Source organism: Mauremys reevesii, linkage group 21 (genome assembly GCF_016161935.1).
Source record: "Mauremys reevesii isolate NIE-2019 linkage group 21, ASM1616193v1, whole genome shotgun sequence".
Lineage (NCBI taxonomy): Eukaryota > Metazoa > Chordata > Testudines > Geoemydidae > Mauremys > Mauremys reevesii.
The window spans coordinates 3,887,352-3,905,357 of NC_052643.1; the positions used below are offsets into that span (position 1 = coordinate 3,887,352).

At 59.1% G+C, this 18,006-nt stretch overlaps 2 protein-coding genes across 7 annotated transcripts in view; one reads left to right on the plus strand and one right to left on the minus strand.

Annotated features, from left to right (window-relative positions):
* The window catches only part of CROCC (ciliary rootlet coiled-coil, rootletin), a 67,680-nt gene extending 52,982 nt beyond the window's left edge, over positions 1-14,698 (plus strand). For 3 of the 4 annotated variants that reach the window (XM_039508839.1, XM_039508840.1, XM_039508842.1), the window contains exons 31-38: positions 821-1,036; positions 1,703-1,927; positions 2,369-2,518; positions 3,304-3,504; positions 6,273-6,404; positions 7,774-7,815; positions 10,568-10,747; positions 11,014-14,698. In XM_039508839.1, coding sequence (XP_039364773.1) covers positions 821-1,036; positions 1,703-1,927; positions 2,369-2,518; positions 3,304-3,504; positions 6,273-6,404; positions 7,774-7,815; positions 10,568-10,747; positions 11,014-11,100 — 1,233 coding nt within the window. In that variant the 3' untranslated portion in view covers positions 11,101-14,698. The remainder of the gene's footprint in view (positions 1-820; positions 1,037-1,702; positions 1,928-2,368; positions 2,519-3,303; positions 3,505-6,272; positions 6,405-7,773; positions 7,816-10,567; positions 10,748-11,013) is intronic. The other variant, XM_039508841.1, reaches the window with a different exon arrangement.
* Positions 14,699-17,384: 2,686 nt separating this feature from the next.
* MFAP2 (microfibril associated protein 2) overlaps positions 17,385-18,006 on the minus strand; it is a 29,347-nt gene continuing 28,725 nt past the window's right edge. For all 3 annotated transcript variants that reach the window (XM_039508594.1, XM_039508593.1, XM_039508595.1), the window contains one exon: positions 17,385-17,899. In XM_039508594.1, coding sequence (XP_039364528.1) covers positions 17,796-17,899 — 104 coding nt within the window. In that variant the 3' untranslated portion in view covers positions 17,385-17,795. The remainder of the gene's footprint in view (positions 17,900-18,006) is intronic.

The window sequence follows — 18,006 nt, forward strand, 5'->3', positions numbered from 1 at the left end:
GAGGGGCGTTAGCCGAGCTGGGGGCGGAGGTGCTGGAGGGCGGCGCTGAGGGGCGTTAGCCGAGCTGGGGGCGGAGGTGCTGCAGGGTGGCGCTGAGGGGCGTTAGCCGAGCTGGGGGCGGAGGTGCTGGAGGGCGGCGCTGAGGGGCCTCAGCCGAGCTGGGGGCGGAGGTGCTGGAGGGCGGCGCTGAGGGGCCTCAGCCGAGCTGGGGGCGGAGGTGCTGGAGGGCGGCACTGAGGGGCGTTAGCCGAGCTGGGGGCGGAGGTGCTGGAGGGCGGCGCTGAGGGGCCTCAGCCGAGCTGGGGGCGGAGGTGCTGGAGGGTGGCACTGAGGGGCCTCAGCCGAGCTGGGGGCGGAGGTGCTGGAGGGCGGCGCTGAGGGGCGTTAGCCGAGCTGGGGGCGGAGGTGCTGGAGGGCGGCACTGAGGGGCGTCAGCTGAGCGGGGGGCGGAGGTGCTGGAGGGCAGCGCTGAGGGGCCTCAGCCGAGCTGGGGACGGAGGTGCTGGAGGGCGGCACTGAGGGGCGTTAGCCGAGCTGGGACTGGACTCTCAGGGTTGGTGCAGGCGAGACTGGAGGTACGTCCGTAGAGCTGTGTAGGGACCCTCGGGCTGGACTAGCAAGGGGGCTGCAGATCATACTGCCGGATGTCAGCGGGGCTGGGTGTGGAAGCTGAGGCAGAGCCTGCTCGGGACTCCGGCCAGGCCATTCATCTCCCACGAGCCCTGAACTTAGCCTGGCAGGTGCCAGAGCCAGATGAGCCCTTAGCCTGGGGAGAGGGGAGGCAGCTGGTGACTCTTCTCCCCGCTCTCCCGGGCCCCAGGAGAAGATCAGCAAGATGAAAGCCAACGAGGCCAAGCTGGAGACCGACAAGCGGCGCCTGAAGGAGATCCTGGACGCCTCGGAGAGCCGCTGCACCAAGCTGGAGCTGCTGCGGCGCTCGCTGGAGGGGGAGCTGCAGAGGGTGAAGCTGGTGCTGAGTGACCGCGAGATGGAGATCCAGGTGCTGCAGGACCGCAGTGACATGCTGCAGAGACAGGTAGCGCCGCCGTTGCTGCTGGGCCGGGCCTGTGCCCCGTGGCAGACTGAGGCCGTGGCAGCCCCTTGGCACTGGCTGCGCCCGCTCCTCCGGTAGGGTCTGTGCTCGCCAGCCGTTGGAGGGGAAGGAGCCGTGATGAGGCACAAAGGCCCACGCTGCTGACGGGCTGCCCAGCTCCCAGCACAGCCGGGCTGCGTGGCGCCCGGGCAGTGCCCCTGCGTGTCGTAGGTGGTGCTCTGTGCCAACTCTGCCTGCCCCAGTGTGGGGAGCAGGGAGTGATGTGGCTAGTGGGTCTGTGACTATGTAGCCCTGGGGGTGCAGTGAGCACCATGGTCCAGGCCCTAGGCCGCTGCTCCCTACCCCGTGAGCTGGGGTGTGGATTCGATCTCCGCTCCAGTTTTTATCCTGAGTGGGTGTGGCCTGCTGGCTAGGGGCGTGGCCTGGCACACCGGACTAGTCAGCCGTGCAGGCTGCTCCTCTCCGAAGGATTCCTGATGGCAGGGCGGTTTGTGTAACGCCCGCGGGGCTGGCACCCCTCCAGCTGTCCCGGTGCGGCCCCTGCCACTAAGGGCAGGGCTTTGACCGCAGAGCCTTTGTGAACATCGGGTAGTAACGCGGGAGATGCAGCCACTGGCTCATTGCCGGACTGCGCCGATCCCACCGCAGGTCACCGACAGCGAGACGAAGGCCAACGCCCTGCAGCTCTCCGTGGAGCGACTGCACCTCACCCTGGCCAAGGCCGAGGAAGGCGAGAGCGCCCTGAAGGACAAGGTGCAGGGCCTGGCCCTGTCTCTGTCGGAGAGCAGCGCCAGCGCCGGCGCCACCCAGGAGAGAGTGCTCCAGCTGCAGAAGGCGCTGACAGCCAGCGAACATGAGCGCCGAGTGCTGCAGGTGGGACTGCAAGGTGCAGCGAGACAGTGTGTGTGTCTGGGGAGGGGGGGCAGGGTCCAAGCAGAGATTTCCAGCAGGATTGAGGGACGCTGGCAGAGGTGGGAGAGGAACCGGGCCAGGACTGGAGTTCCCCAAGGTTCCCAGCAGGTCAGGATTGGGTGCACTGGTAGATCTATCTTGGATGGGCCAGGAGGGGGCTGCAGGGGAAACTGCTGACACTGAGCCTGACTGTAGACATCCTCCCCGCGCCAGCTGCCCGTCCACACCGCACGGGGACTGGTTCCCCTCCCCACTGTCTGTGCTGCGAGCGGGTGGCTCCGTCCTGCTAGCGTTGGGTTCACTGGCCCAAGCTTGTGAAGCCGGGAGCTTTGCCAGGGTCTGTTTTGCGCAGCCAGGCCCCTCTGTGCCGTTGGGGGGTCACCGTCTCCTCTCCTGTCGCAGGAGCGTCTGGACGCTGCCCGCCAGGCGGTCTCGGAGGCCAAGAAGCAGAACAGCGGCCTGGCCGACCGGGTCCAGGGGCTGAAGACCGAGCAGGTGGAGCTGGAGCTGCAGAAGGAGGAGCTCGAAGGGCAGGTCCGGCAGCAGCAGGAGGTGAGGATGCGGCGCTGGGTCGGGATTGGGGGTGACTGTCCCATGAACATAGTCCGAGCTGGCCGGCTGCTGGTATCAGGGTAGGGAGGCAGTGGGTCACTGGGTTGTGCCTGGCTTTCTATGGTGACCCCAGTGAGAGCATCACCTGAGTGCCACCGGCATAGAGAACGGGAAGCGTATGTGGGGCAGGGAGAGGGGTTTCCCCAGAGCACCCTGTGCCACTCATGGCCCAGTGCTACATAGTCATGGGGGGCTGGAGGGAGGTTTTCCTCAGTGTGTGTGTGTGTGGGGGGGGCCTGGAGGAGGGAGGTTTTCCTTGGAGCAACCCCTGGGGGTTCACTTGTGGCTCTCCCCACAGGGCTCCCTATGGATCTGTGGGCTCTGCCTGCCCGAGCTAGGCCCTGGGAGTTGAAGCTGCCTTTCCTCAGTGTTCGGGCCCTTCCTGCCCCACAAGGCAGCATTCCCAGGGGGCTGAGCCCCACGGTTGTTAAGCCCCCACTGCCCCTTGTGCTGCTCTGTGCTGACAGCCACGTGCCTGCTTTGGGGGGGTCAGACTGGGAGAGAAGTTGCTCCCCCCAGGGGGGTCCCTCACCAAGCCCCATTTATCCTCAAGGCTCTCAGCCCTTCCAGCTAAGGAGAACCAGAGCGTTAACCCCTCCGAGTCCCTCGGTGCTGCCGGCAGGGTCTGTGCTGAGCTACCCGTCCTGCCCCGCTCACCTCCCAAATCCCAGCAGCTCGTCCTGTGACATGGTGCTCAGCCACGTCTCTCTTCCCCTGCTGCCCAGCTGCTGCGCCAGTGCCAGGAGAGCGAGAGCGCGGCCCTGCGGAGCCTGCAGAAGCTGCAGGAGGACAAGCACCTGCTGCAGGAGCGGCTGGGCAGCCTGCAGCGGGCGCTGGCCCAGCTGGAGAGCGAGAAGCGGGAGGCGGAGCGCTCCTCCCTGCGGCTGGAGAAGGACAAGATGGCCCTGAAGAAGACCCTGGACAAGGTGAGCTGCAGGAGCAGGGAGATGGGGCTTGTGCCTCTTTCCCTCTGCTCGTGTTCCTGGTTCCCAGTGCTCCCTCCCCGGCACACACCGCCGGAATGGTACGAGCCGATTGGTCCCTCCAAGAAACGGCACCGGGGTTAGCCAGGGGGAGATTGTTATGGGAATTCGCTAGCTCCGTGCCGCCTTCCCGGCTGGCAAGGGGCTGCCTGATCTCGGACAGAGGCTGGGGGTGACTAGCAGGGGATGCAAAATTCCACCGGATCCTGGGTCTGGCACCGGGTTCGAATCCCGAGCTGGCATTTCTACTGAGAGCGAAGGGGGTGAATGCTCAGCTGTGACTGCTGGGGCGTGAGGGGCATTATCCCTGGCATCGTGGGGCGTTACATTCGGGAACGGCCTGGAATCTCCTCCGTCCATTCAGTGGTGCTTCGGTCATTGCATTTATGCTCCTGTGCCTGCGATTTCAACTGGCAACCCGTGGAATAGACTGGCCGTAGCAGACAGCCCCTCCCTGAGTGACCCCCCCCCGACCAGTCTGCCATGGGAAAACCCACCCAACCGTGATCCACATTCAATCCCTTCCCCATAAAGCGGTGCCTGGCCCTGTGCTCTGAGCCAGCAGACTCAGAGCAGAGAGGACCATAGCCAGACTCCCATTTTCCTCTGCTGCTGCCTGCAATCCTCTGGAGAGCACCGCTTGGGGGGACAGTCCTGGAGTCGTTTCCTGCTCCTGAAAGCTGTGGGGTCAGGTCTCTGGTGAAGAGTGGGGCCTTCCTCCTCCCCAGAAGTGACTGCATTGCAGCAGTGGGGGAAATGCTTCTCTCCACACACCCTCTAAAGCAGGGCTTCTCACAACCGATGTTTGGTGGCCTCAGAGTGCAGCCACCAACACTTGCTGGTGGCCGCTCTGGCAGCTTTTCCTAACATACTTAATTAACTTTAGGAAAAACAAATACATCTGCGCATATACGTGTCCAAGCACCCGCCCATCTGTCTATCCCTGCCTTCAGCGAGAGCCCGCCCTGAGGAAGGCGGGTCGGGAACTCACTGGCCGCCTGCGGTGTCCCAGACTCCCCGAGGCCTGGCTGGGCGGGACCGGGGGAGCTCCCCGGTGACCGAACGCCGCAGCCGCCTCTACTGGCAAGAGTCGCCTCCGGCACCGTGCACACCGGTCCCCCGTGTCTCCAGAGGCGCTGCCCGGAGCCCCTGAGGAGGCTGTGCGGTGCGGGGCACCGATCCCTGCTGGCAGCGCAAACACCAAGGTGGCGCGTCTTGCTGCCCTTGGTACCAGCTACTCAGGAGCAACAGCTGGGAGGGTCGGGGGGACCTGCCTGAGCTGTTTAGGGGCAGCCGAACTTTAAATTTTGCCCCCCTCACCATCAACACATACAGTTTCAGGGAGGCAACGCCTCCCCCTCCCCCCCCATGCTCACCCCCAATCTCTGCCTATGCTTTGGAGGCTGTTGTGGCCGGAGAAAAGCCCCCGGTGGCTGCGTTTGAGAAATGCTGCTCCAAGTGCCCTGGGAAGGTGCTGTGGGTCATGGGAGCAGGGCCTGCTGAACCTCAGTTCTCTTTGCGCCCCCCTCAGACCCTCCCCCCGGGGGGAATCCAGCGGTTCTCCCACTCTCAGACGGGGCCCTGGGCTCTGGCGCCATGTGTACGGACCGGGCTCACCCAGCCGGTCGGGTGGGCTCTTCACAGGGGGATACAGTGAGCACCATCCTGCTTCCAGCCAGCGTGGTGTTCGTTTCGGCGTTTTGAGAGGGGAGTTAAACACCAGTCTGTGCACGTGGCTCTCTGACCCCCAGCCCTCCCGTGGTTGACGGGCGTCCAACCCGGCCTAGCTTCTTCAGACACCCCGCAGGGGCCTGGTTCATCTGAACGGCTCCCCAGCAACCACCGCCCCACCTGGGGGGGGTGTCCCGGCTAATCCAGCCAGTCCCTGCTCGGGTCAGTGCCTGGCTTTGATCCTGCGTGTGTAACCCAGCTGTGGGCTCAGGGAGAGGTTGAGCCGGACTCCTCAGAGCCCACGGCCCTGCCAGTGTCCCGTAACAACGCACAAGTGTTTGCTCACGGGTGGCTTGGCCTGAGCTATCCTGTTTCCTTCCTGCGTGCGTTTTTCTCCCAGCCCCCTATTGAACTAGACCGCTTCACTCCCACAGCAGCCGTCCCAGGACCAGGCCAACCTCCAGCCTTCGTCAGTCAGTACCCGGCAGCACCACGCCCGCCACGTGTGCTGGCTGGAGCAAGCGCTGGGCCTGAGCAGCGGGAGTCTGGCGCCCAGTGCGTGGGGGTGGGGGCTCAGGACCATGTCAACGCCAGGTACCCTCTGTGATCACATGGGGTACGTCTACACTGCACCCTGAGCCCAGGCTCTGACTCAGGTTTGAGCCCAAGCCCCCTTTCCGTCCACACACAAACCAGTCTGACTTGGGTCAGCCAGCACTCAGGACCCGGGTCCTAGGACCCTGCTAGGAGGGTGGGTTAGAGCCCGAGTCCTGCTGTGTCTTGGATCCAAGCCCTGTGCTTTCGCAGAGTGGATGCAGCGCACACCGCAGCCCCGACTCATAAGGGCTGCGTGGTGCAGTGTTGGCTGTGAGACCCGGGTGCAGCCATTATAAGCCTAGGTTTACAATGCAGTGTGGACGCGGGCTTGGAACCTCCGAGTTCACTAGCGCGGCTCCCGCAGGCTGGGGCATAGTGTGGAGCGTAGCCATAACCAGCATGGCCTGACCCACCCTCTCTCCCTGGGCTTGCTTGGCTGGCAGGTGGAGCGCGAGAAGCTGAAGACTCACGAGGACTCGGTGCGGCTGTCGGCGGAGAAGGGCCGGCTGGACCGTTCCCTCAACACGGTGGAGCAGGAGTTGGCGGAGGCTCAGCGTCAGATCCAGCTGCTTGAGGTCAGCCGTCAAACCCTCCCCACTGAGTGCTCTGTCCTGAGCAGCCGGGATGCGGGGCAGCTTCCCAAAGACCCAGCACAGTCCTGGTTCCTGCTGACCCCTGGGGATGGAAACACCCCGCGGTTCTGCTCGCAGCTTCAACCACGCGCTGCCGTGGCTGTTAGGACATAGCGATCCAGGGTGTGCAGAACCCAGCACTAGGCTGCTGGGTCAGGATGCTGGCGACGGGGCCTCTTCCTAGGCTCCCTTGCCTGACCTTAACCAGGCAGGACGTATTTTCCTGGTTCTGCACAAAAACCATTGGGTGAGGGGGAGGAGGGGACAGATCAGTGGGTGGGGGATGAAAGGAGGTGGGAGTTGGGGGAAAGAGACACAGATGGTGGAGACGTGGGTCTGAGAGGGGTCATGCAATTTAATCTACAGGGCACGTGTGAATGACGGCGAGGGGGGATTAGCCCCAGAGCCGAGCGGGGTGGACGTGACGGCATCTCTCCCCAGCAGACGAGTGTAGCCCAGGGCGTAGAAAAGGAGGGGGAAGGTGGTTTGGGAGTTAACGCCCCGGCCAGAGCGTAGGTCAGGAGATCCGGGCTCGCTCTCTCCGCTTGGCCACTGGGCCGCCGTGTGAGCTGGGGCCTGGCGCTTCCCCGCTCTGGGCCTCGTAGGGACACGGGATGGGGATAGCGCCGTGTGCGGGCGACGCTGAGTTCCGGAGGGCAGGCGCCGTGGAAAAAGTTTAGGGGGGACCCAGCCTCGACTTGGCAGTGGCCTTGAAGGGTTAATACTCCCTCCAGTGCGATGGAGAGTGGGCAGCCGGGGCGGGGGAAGAGCAGTGGGGGAGCAGCACCCGTAGCTGTGCTGATTGACAGCCAGTGACCTGCCCCTGCTGCCAAACTCCTCCCGAGCGCCTCCGAGCTACCCACCCTCTTCCTTCAGCTCTAGCCAGGCGCGTCCCACGGCCACCCTCCTTCCACGGCCTCTCCCTATGTGGGCTGAGACCCATAACCTCCTTCCACACCTGCACCCTCCTCCCAGCGCCGGCCCGGGGTGCTGAACGCGTCCCCACTCCCAGAATGCCCTGCTGCCGCCGGGGGCGCTGGCGTGGGTGCGCTGTGCGGAGACAAGAAGCGGCAGCGTCCCCAGGATGGAGGCAGGATTGTATCTGTGCCCAGGGCCTGAGCCAAGGCTCATCGGGGTCGATTGAAAGACGCCCATTGATCAGACCCATGTGCAGCTCCCCCGCCCCCTCGTCACCTGGAATCCTTGGCTCTCCTGGAGCCCCCCTCCCCTAGCTCCGATAACCTTTGACCCCTGGCGCTCCCTGGTGTGCTTACTGCCTTCTCTCTTTCGGTCGGGCGGCTGCTTCCTGCAGGAGAACCTAGGCATGGTTAGAAGGACGCTAACGTGTTCCTGGGTGAGTCCCACCTCTGGTTCAGAGCTTGTAGCTAGTCCTGTGTGCGGAGCCTTTCACCCAGCCCCTCCCGCACGACGCTCCCCCTCTCAGCAGAGAGCCAGACAATCTATAGCAGGCCAGGGCTTGCTGCGCGTTATTGTTACTCGTATTACAGCCGGCGTAATTGCACTCAGGATCCTGTCATGCTAGGCCCCACGCAGGCATGGAGTAGGAGACCGCCTTGCCAGGTGCCCATCCGTATGGACAGGGTGGGAGGGGAAACTGAGGCACAGAGCAGTGAAGTATCTCGCCCAAGGTTACGCAGCATTTCAGTGGCGGAGCCGAGAATAGGGTAGAAGCTGCCACGGTTTGAATACGCTGCAGCTGAGTGCAAACAACGCACTGGGGATTGAACCGGGGCCCTTCGTGAGCTGCTCCAGTTTGTGCGAAAGCCACAAGACTCCTTAACTCAGGGGTGGGCAAACTTTTTGGCCTGAGGGCTGCATCGGGTTTCGTCAATTGTATGAAGGGCCAGTTAGGGGAGGGGGTTGTGGCCCAGCCCCCACCTCCCATCTGACTGCCCCCGGACCCTCGCAGCCCCATCCAACCCCTCCTCTCATTCCTGACTTCCACCCCGGGACTCCTGCCCCATTCAGCCACCCCTTCTCCCTGTCCCCTGACTGCCCCTGGAACCCCTGCTCCCGACTGCCCCCTGCCACCGCATCCAACCCCCCCCCCACTCCTTCCTGACTACCCCCTGGGACCCTGCCCCCATTCAACCCTGTTTCCCCCTGACCACCCCGACCCCTATCCACACCCCCACCCCCTGACCACCGCCCCAAACTCCCCTGCCCCCCTGCTCCCTGCCCCCTTACCGCGCTGCCTGGAGCGCCGGTGGCTGGTGGTGCTACAGCCGCGCCGCCACCTCCACCGCCACGCAGCACAGAGAGCGGGTCAGGCCGGGCTCTGCCCCAGGAGCTCGCCGCCCAGAGCCTTGCGCCCACGGCGGAGTGAGCGAGCTGAGACTGCGGGTGAGGGGGACCAGCAGGGGAGGGGCCGGGGCAGGGCCGGTTCCGGGCATCAGCCGAGGAGGCACGTGCTTGGGGCGGCACATTCTAAGGGGCGACGTTCCAGCCATTCTTTGGGCCGCACAATCCGGCCGCCATTTTATTTTATTTTATTTTTTTTGCTTGGGGCAGCAAAAAAAGCTAGAGCCGGGCCAGGAGCTCGGGGGCTGGGCAGGCCGGGCTGGCCCGTGGGCCGTCGTTTGCCCACCTCGGCCTTAGCTGGTGGGTTACACAGGCAGCAACTGAGACAGGCAGCTGCTGGGGGGTGTTTATGTGAAACCAGCATCCAGAGTGGAGCTCTGGGGACTTCGGCGTCTGAGCCTGCGCTGTGGCTCCCGTTCTAGTCATGCTGAGCCCTGAGGGAGTTTCTGTCCCCCCGTTCTCGGGTGTGACGGGGAGTGTGGGCAGGGGCAGGTGGTTATGAAATGGAGCCTGCGGGAGACCCATGCAGGCGATGGCCTGTGTGAGCACGTAAAGTCCTGGGGTCTTGGCTGCACTACAGCACTTGCTGCATCGCCACTCAGCTGTGGCCCTGTCTGGGGCCCAGCTGTGTTAAGCCCAAACTGGTCAGCAAACCTCTTCCAGTTGGAGCCGGTAAGAAAGCGTGAAAAGGGTTTTCCTTCCCCCAAGCTCTGTTTTTTAACTTTTTCCAGTTGGGGGTGGGGGAGATCATTTCAAAAAAGGGAGGGAGGCACGAGGACCCCAAAATCCCAACAGAAAACGGCCACGTCTTGGTTTCCAAAACCCGAAACGACGTGATGCTGGGTTAGTTTTGAAACAATTTGTTTTATTGTCCTGCTTGGAGCACTGAATCAACGCTGCCATTGTCCCTTGGAGAATTTTTGGTCTACATGTTTCTGCCAGGAAAATTTTTTTGGTCAAGAAATGTCCCCCAGCTTGCAGTAAAACATTCAGCAGGCAGGAAGGCGAAACGATGCTTGCGCGTGGGCGGGCGTAACCATGGTTGACCCCTGGGCGGGGCCTGGGGTCTTAAAATAGCAGCCTTGTAACGCAGCAGCCGCGCAATCAGCTTCGAAGTTAGGGTTTAATTTGAAGCCAGTGCAGTGCTGAGGTCCACCAGGCCTAGTGGGTGAGGATCTGTCAAGTCCAAGGCAGCAGAGAAGCCTAGGGCCTGTGCAGAGCCCTTTAGCCAATACTGGGAAGAAGCCGGGCTGCAGTGAGACAAACCCAGCGAGGGTCACTGGTCAGATGCTGCTGCAACGGCAGGGCGCTTGGAGCTGAAAAGGAGGCACCAGCATGGGCAGGAGTGTGGGAGGAGGTGACGCCTCTCCAAGGTGGATGGTGGCTGTTCTACTGAACTGAGTTCTGAAGGTGGCTCCTTCCTGAGTCAGACACAGGGGCATGGTAGGGTGGATCCTCCATTTCCTTTAAAGCCCCTGGTGTCTCCAAGCAAGGGAGGGCACACGCAGGGGGCTGTGGCCGTGCTGGCTGCGAGATGGGTCCGTAGGGAGCGGGAGGAAATGCGGCGGGTGGTGGCTAATGTTGGCAGAGTGATGTGCTCACTAGGGGGTTGTCTGGGCAGATGGGGTGCAGGGGACTTTTTTTTTTTTTTTTTTGCTGGGGGTGGGGGGGAATCCCAAGGTGGGATGAATCAGCCCTCAGCGGAGGGCCTGTGTGGTCACTCGACCAGCGTGGCCCCTTGCCCGTGGAAGCCAGGAGGTGTGACCCCCCCCTCCCTTGCTCAGGCTCAGGTAGCGGAGCTGGAGCAGAGCCAGGCCCAGAGCCTGGTGGAGACGGCCACCCGCCACCGGCAGGAGCTGCAGCTGGAGATCGAGCGGCTGCGCGGCTCCCAGCTGCAGGCGGAGCGCACGCTGGAGGCCAGGGAGCGAGCGCACAGGCAGCGCGTCAAGGGGCTGGAGGAGCAGGTGAGCTGCTGGAAATTGACTAGCCGCGAGCGAGCGCCCCTGCTGCCAGGGTCCCTACAGCGCCCCCTGCTGGGAGAGACTGGGCCTGGAGCAGCTGTAAGTCCCCCCAGCTCCCTTCCAGCTCCCGTCCTCCCGGATTCCTTTGCCTATTCGGGGAAATAGCCCCGAAATGCTGCTGCACCATCTGGCTCTGCCACGGCTTCGGGGGACCCCCGTGCAGCCAAAGTACTGACTGGACCCCCCCCTTTTTTTAATCCTCTCCACAGATCTCCACGCTGAAGGATCAGCTGCAGCAGGAGCTGCGGCGGTGCCAGACCCATTACTCTCACTCCTCCCTCCTCTCAGGGAACTAGGCTCCCTGCCTCTCCCTAACGTCACTGTGACCAAGGAGCCTTCAGTGCTAAGCACCCGCCGGCTTTCTGCTCCAGCCCTGCGGCGGGGAAATTGGGTTTGTATAGAGGGGGGATGCCCCTGCCATCACCCTCCCCATATGGCCCTGTGGATTCCTTGGGGGCTCAGACCTTTACAAAAGACCAGCACGCACGCACGTTCCCCTGAGCGTGCATCGAGTCGGGCTGACATGGAATCGGGGAGCATCTCAGAGCTGCTAATTTGCCTTCTCCTCTAATGTATCGTTACGGATACGCTACAAATGGAAACTAATCAGTGACACCAGGCAGCCTGGGTCTGATTTTTCAGCAGCGCTGAGCACCCCCAGCTCAAAGCACAGTCCATTGGCGCTGGGGGTGCCCAGCGCCGGGCAATCAGGCCCCGGGTGGCCTTGCTCAGAAGCCACCTTCAATCCTTTTGTAGCATCTTTCCAATGGCGGGCGAATTGTTACACTGGATAGCAGCCCCCTTCCCTTTGAAGGGGGGATAGAAGGTAACATTGGCTAGTAGTCAGAGCAGGGGAGTGAGGACTCCTGGGTTCTAGTCCTGATGTTGCTGCATCGTATGATTGCCTCACTCTGTGCCTCAGTTTCCCCATCTAATGCAGGGCTAACAATAGTGACCTCACAGAGGAATTCTGAGGCTTAACTAATTACCATGATGCGCTCTGAGATCCTCCGCTGGAAGGTGCTCTGCAACAGGGTTTTTCGTAAGCAATATTATTAAGTTTAATAGAAACAGTGGCTGCTTTGTCCAGAGGGTCATGCTGGGGACTAACATTAAATATGCAGCTCTGAAGGGGGGAGGGCATTCGCAGGCCGACGATTGAACGCCCCTGGGTGACTCAAGTCAAAACAGGGGCTGTCACCAGTGAAATGGGTTTGCTGAGCGGTGTCATCCCGCTATTTCATTAACCCTAAAAGGCCCCTTTAAGCAAAAATATATTATGGGGGGGTTGATTTGGGACCAAAAAAAAATCTACAACCAAACTGAACTAGGTCCTGCGAAACCAGCATTTGCCTTCTCAGCAAAGACGCTTCTGCCACTCCATTTTTTTTAAAAACAGCACTTTCCTAAGCATCAGGAGAATGTATATTTGATACGTCATTTTCTACTGCAGTTTTTATTAGAGGTTTGGAAACTTTTCAAGACTTTGTCCTAACTATTAGTATGAAACCTGCTTCTGCAGCTCTGGTTCATCCACTGTGTTGCCCAGAAGACCCATAACCCTTTGTAGAAAGTGGGAGGCGAGAAGATTTGTTTTTATCAAGGATTTGAGCTGGGTGCTCTGCTCTACCCTGGCCATCCCAGTTTGTTTCCCTTAGAGCAGAGAAGGGTCAGTTTCACAGAACGCTAGTCTAAGCAGCTGTTGATTTTTGAACGGTTGCTCCTCCGTTCCAGGTATTTTCGCCTCCTCTCCACTAGCCGGCAGCCTCATGCTCTGCATGAGCACGTTGGCTGAGAACGTGCCCATCGTGTAGCTGTGTGTCCATTACCATCTCAGGGCCCCTGCTCCTCCCAGCATCCTGCTCACCCCCAGTGCCTGCACTGGGACGACATTGTCGTAAGCAATAGGTGCTCTAAGTACAACCTGAGCCGGTAGCTGCTTCCTGAAACCAGTAGGTGAACAAACTCCACCATCAGAGGTGTAGTAATTATTGGTGCCAGTGAGCAGGGAGTGGAAAGCTGAATGCCCCTGAGACCCAGAAGAGCCAAGCTAACTGGGTTAGGAGACACACTGAACCTGAAGACGTTCCTTTTCCACAATAGCAACAAGTTGAGCATTCGTGTCCCTTAGAGTTAGCGGCAGCCTGTGTACTTGATCCCGCCTTGGCCTTGGGGTCTAGTTAAAGAGCCAACTTGAGCACCGCTGGCTGAAAAGTTTTACCTTATTACAGGTAACACCAAGATCATCAGAATTTATTTTTCTCTACGTTGGGTTTGTGCATTTGACAGCACTGTGTGTTCAGTCAGTTTCACTGGGGGCCCTTGTTTTAGGGGTGGGGGTTTAAGATTGGAAAGTGGGATTGTTAAACGTCAGCGTCTGCAACATCATCACTCAGGTTTTTGAAACTGACCCGATTCCAGGTTGTCCCAGCCCCACAGCCTCCTCCAGTGGCCCTTGGCTCTGCGGGTTAGGTCGATGAGCAGAGCTGTCTACGCTAATGACAGTAGCATCGCTTCAGACGTCTTGGGTTGTGTGTCCAAAGGGAAAAGCGGCTGCGGAAGCGCAGCTGTAAAATTAGAGCAGGAGAAGGAAATGCACCTAGTGGAAGTGGCTGTTGCAGAGAACTTTTCTCTGATAACCCCTGGCCTGGCTTTCTTGGTCAGGTGACTAGAAAGGCACCGAGAGGGCTGGGAAGAAATTCTGCAGCAGGTGCCATGTTCTGATCTGAACCCCCAGCACTAGTGTAATGTAACCCCCCCCCACTAGCACAGAATTCTGCAGCCCCGCGGGCCAGTGCAGCTGGAAAGGGGGAAGCCAAATTAGCTCCATGGAGGCAGCGCAGGGCAGCCGTGAGCCTAGCAGAAGCTGTTAACCTAGCGCTTGGCCGGGCTTTCCAAGCAATCTGGGGCCCAGGAACAATGGGGGAACTAGGCTCTGGTCACTGGTTTAAAGTACAGTTCTGCTCTCAACCGAGCTGCTCAGCTCAGCTGTGCTCCAGTCACACATCAGATGCCCTCACTTTTGCTCTAGGCCCTGAGTCAACCTGGGCCCTTTCCCTCGCCTGCATCAGCACTAACGATTCGACAGGGAACCCCACCCCTGTGTCCATGTCTGGCCGTGCTCACTGACGCAGGTGTAACTGATTGGCATTCAGCAAGCCGCTGCCCCAGGATGCGAGAAGGAAGCTGTCGCTTTCAGCCTGTGTAAGCCCTGCAGGAGCCAACACTTCATAAAAAAAAAACAAAAAAAAACCCATCCACTAAAAAACAGCAGCTGTTGCTCTTCGCACAGGAGGTGCTGTTCTGTGCCGTGAGATCAGGCCCCTTTTAAAGCACTTTCAGGCTGTAGGTTTTCACACCTAGAAACATTCCTCTCCCAGCTGGTCTGTGACACTAAATGGAAAAGGCGCAGGCTGACTGTGCATAGCAGCAGCATGCAGTGAGGGTTTTATTGAAAGCCTGGTTCCTTAGCACAAGGTTTTTCTACAGCTGGGTGGCTGGGTTTGTTTTTAAAGTGACCAAGTTTTCTACTAGAAATTCTTACTTTTCTTTTGTTCTCACTTGTGTAACAATTAATCATGCCAGGAAGAGTTTTTTTTTTTTTTTAAATAGATTATATAGGTACTTTCTTGATGAATTTGGACATTGGAATTGTCAGCTCACCTCTCATTTGAAATCCCTGGTGGTCAGTTCCTTGTAAGCTGAGGCAATGGAAAGACCAACCAGGGAACTCTGTGTCTCTGAGTCAGACTTTTAAACATTTCCAAAGTTTGTATAAATGTTTTACAGAGGGATTTAAAATAATAATAATCACACCACAGACAGGCCATTGCTCAGCCTGCCTCCCCGCCTTTGCTGTCAGGAACCAGCCCCCAGTCCAAAGTCACATTAAACAGGAAGAAAAAAGTGTGCCAACAGAGTGTGTGTGATTTCATTTTCTCCTGTAGTAGGTTGCTGCCAATGGAATAGTATCAAAGGGCTGGTGGGGAACTCAAGAGCGAAACCTGGGCCTTACCCAGCAGCAGATTGATTCATGTTCATAAGTTATAAAGCTAGGAAGGACCTCCTGACTTAATTTGTGTTGGAGTTATGGAGTACCTCGTTTCACTGCTGTCATACAGATCCCCTCAGGCTACCGGTGAAACTGACAAGGATGGTCACTTTCAGGTTATGTCACCATGTAGAGCTTGACTATCTGGCTCCAGGAAACATACCGGCACTAGCTCTGATCAAGCCAGCATGCTAAAACTAGCAGTGTACCCACAGGGGTGGGATGGGGCAGCTGCCCTGAGTACAATCGAGCTGGGGCTATAGATCCATACGTGGACAGCTAGTCAAGCCTGCTGCTCCACTTCCATTTTTTGCATGTTCCCATGTAGACATATATCCTCCTGCTGCTGCTGGGGAAGCTAGAGCCGAAGAGCTTGAAGCTAATGCTTCCTCCAGCGCTGTCTGGGTCTGGGGTGAGGGTCTCTAGGCTGGCAAGGAGGGAGCGTGGGGTCCTGCTTGGCTGCCAAGGGATTGAAGCGTACGGTAGAACCTCCGAACGGAGGTTGTCCGTGACTCTGAATTGTTCATACCTCAAACCAAAGCAGAGTTCAGGCTCCAGATCTAGCAGCTGAGCCCTTCCCGGCCAGGGAAGGGGTGTGTGAAAGTGGCCTGGACGCCAGCATTGCTCCTGCTCTGTCTCCAGCTGCCTTGGGCTGGTAGCCCCGGGGTCTTGGTGGAAGTGGCTGCCCTGTGCGTGGTGGTGAAGGGGTTAGGACAGGCAGCCCAGATGCGCCTACCTTTGAGGTGCACGGGCACAGGATTTGCTTTTTTTCTTTATCCCTGCTGCTGCCTGATTGGTTAGTTCCAGTTTCATGTGGTGTCCGGTTGACCAGCCCGTCCATAACTCTAGCGTTCGTATCTCTGAGGTTCTACTGGAGTTAAACTGAAAGGCTGGAAGAGGAAAGGGGTTGCTGCAGCAGAAAGCACTAGGCTAATCCCTTCGCCTGACCAGGACTCCGGCATTTGGCATCGGGACAACGTTCTCTGTGCTGGGGGGATTCTGCGGAAGCCGCAGTGGCGTACTGCAAAGTATTTTCATAGCAAAGCAGGTGGCGGGACGACTGCTCCACGTTGCTGCTACGCTGCCCAAGCCACTGCCCAGCCCTGGCCGTTCCTCCCCCAGCTCAAGCCGCGAGGCTCAGTGTGGCCAGACGTGACCTTTTTGGGGTGTTTATTTTTTTAAAACATTTGTTTTGTACAAAAAAAAAAAGAGAAGGAATTATCCGTACAAAGCTACAGTGAATGCAAGCAAACCAGACCAGCCGAGGGGAATGCAGCACTTTGGGGTCGCTCGAAGCCCTGGGAGCCAGGGGTACTGGAAAGGTCACCGCATGCAGTCAGGGTGACATCTCCATCACTGGCCTAGTTTTTTTTAAACAAGCTATTTAGCGGTTGCTGCACTCAGCATTGCTATTTAGGAGCCTAAATCTCTTTGTCAATGGGATTTAGGTTCCTAAATTATTTACGCACAGAAATGCTGAGCCCGGTAACCCTAAATACCTGGCTCGAAGGGCAGGAGGTGAGGGCACCCCTAGTTGGGTCAGGTATGGAGCTGCAAGTGTGACAGATGCCTGGCTTGGTGCTGCAGAGACGGCCAATGATTTTTCAGCGGATGGCAAAGCTCCCCTGCAGGTGGTTGGACAAGGCCGGGAGTGGTATGGGTGAGCTAGCACCCGTCTGAGGAAGCAGAGAGATGAAGGAGCAAGAGCACAGGGAAAAGGTTAAACTCCGCCGCTGAAAAGGGCTGACTTTGGCAAAGCACAGAGGGAGATGGTACAAGTGGCCTCCACCCACCTACCTGTGCAGCGTCTACCTCAAAAGAGGCATTTTCTTTCCAAGGAAGGAATGGCCTGGACCAGGTGGGAGCAGGCACCAGGATCGTCCCAGCTCAGCTGGTGCTCCAGGGCCTGAGTGTCTGAAGGTTGGCTGCAGTGGGCGGAAGTTATTTGCGCTGGCAGCTGACCTCTCTAGCCGGTCATCGCCCCAGTGGGATCCCAGGTCCCTGCACTGAGAACGGGCTTCTCCCGTCTCTGCAGCAGTACCCAAAGATGAAAGTGCCAGCTGTTAAAATACGCCCCGGGCTGCCTCTGGTGCAGAACGTCATACCCAGCTCCGACATCTTCAGCCGAGCCGCTGGTTCCCTCACTGCAGTCGCAGTGGGGCAGGTAACAAGCGGTGCTCTCCTGACATGTGAGCAGAGGCGAATTGGGGCCTATGTGGAGCTGCCATTCAGCCCCTTGGCGCATTCACAAGGAGACTGGGACATAGGGCAGAGTGTGTGTGTGTGGGGGGGGGGGCGCAGCAGGCAGAGCCCAGCTCCTGCAGCATTGTGGCAAGCTACAGAGTTGAACAAGCCTGGCACAACTTGGGGGCCAGATGGGCCCCCAAAAAATAGACCCTTGGGCCAGCACGAGCTTCGAACTGCACCCTGGTCCAAACGAAGGAATTAAGCAGCATCCACTGGAAAGTCGGAGGAGGAGGAAGGTGAGACAAGGGCAACGGTCTAAGAAAGCACCAAAAGGGTGGGTGGGTGGGAGGAAGGGGGGGGAGAGACCAGAAATTCAGACAACTCCTTACTCTTGTTCTCTACGTATAAATCGAGCCAGCAGCCCGGCTGGGCTGGCCTCCGCCAGCTGAGTCCAATCAGACTGCACTGGCTCAGCCCAGCCCCTGCCGGTGACTCTTCCAATATAATAAAAAGTAATAACCCCCCCCCCCCATAAAAATCCCTATATTATGTGCACAAAATGGACTTCTATGCTGTTTCATGCACCATGTTTCCTTAGCACCATTGATTTCATGAGCACAATGACAATGTTATTCTACCGGGGCAGACGGAAGGTAGCTCCGGGGAGAGACCGTTCCTCTGGGTCGGCTTGGCCTGGCCTGGAGACAGCAGAATCGTGGCCTGTGCATCTGCTGTGGCAGCCGCCGTCCAGCCTTAGCAGCCGCCGCAGCTTCTGGCGCAGGAGGTAGCCATGGTCTGGCAGAGGCCAGTGGTTGCCAGCACGCTGCATTTGGAGAACTTGTCGCGGCACAGGTCAGCTGTGGAGGGGAGGCGAAGAACCGTGAAGGAACAGGGCAGAGCTCGGGGGAATGGAGCACCAAGTTTCAGGGTTGTGTCAAAACTGAAAACCAGAACTCCAGAAAGT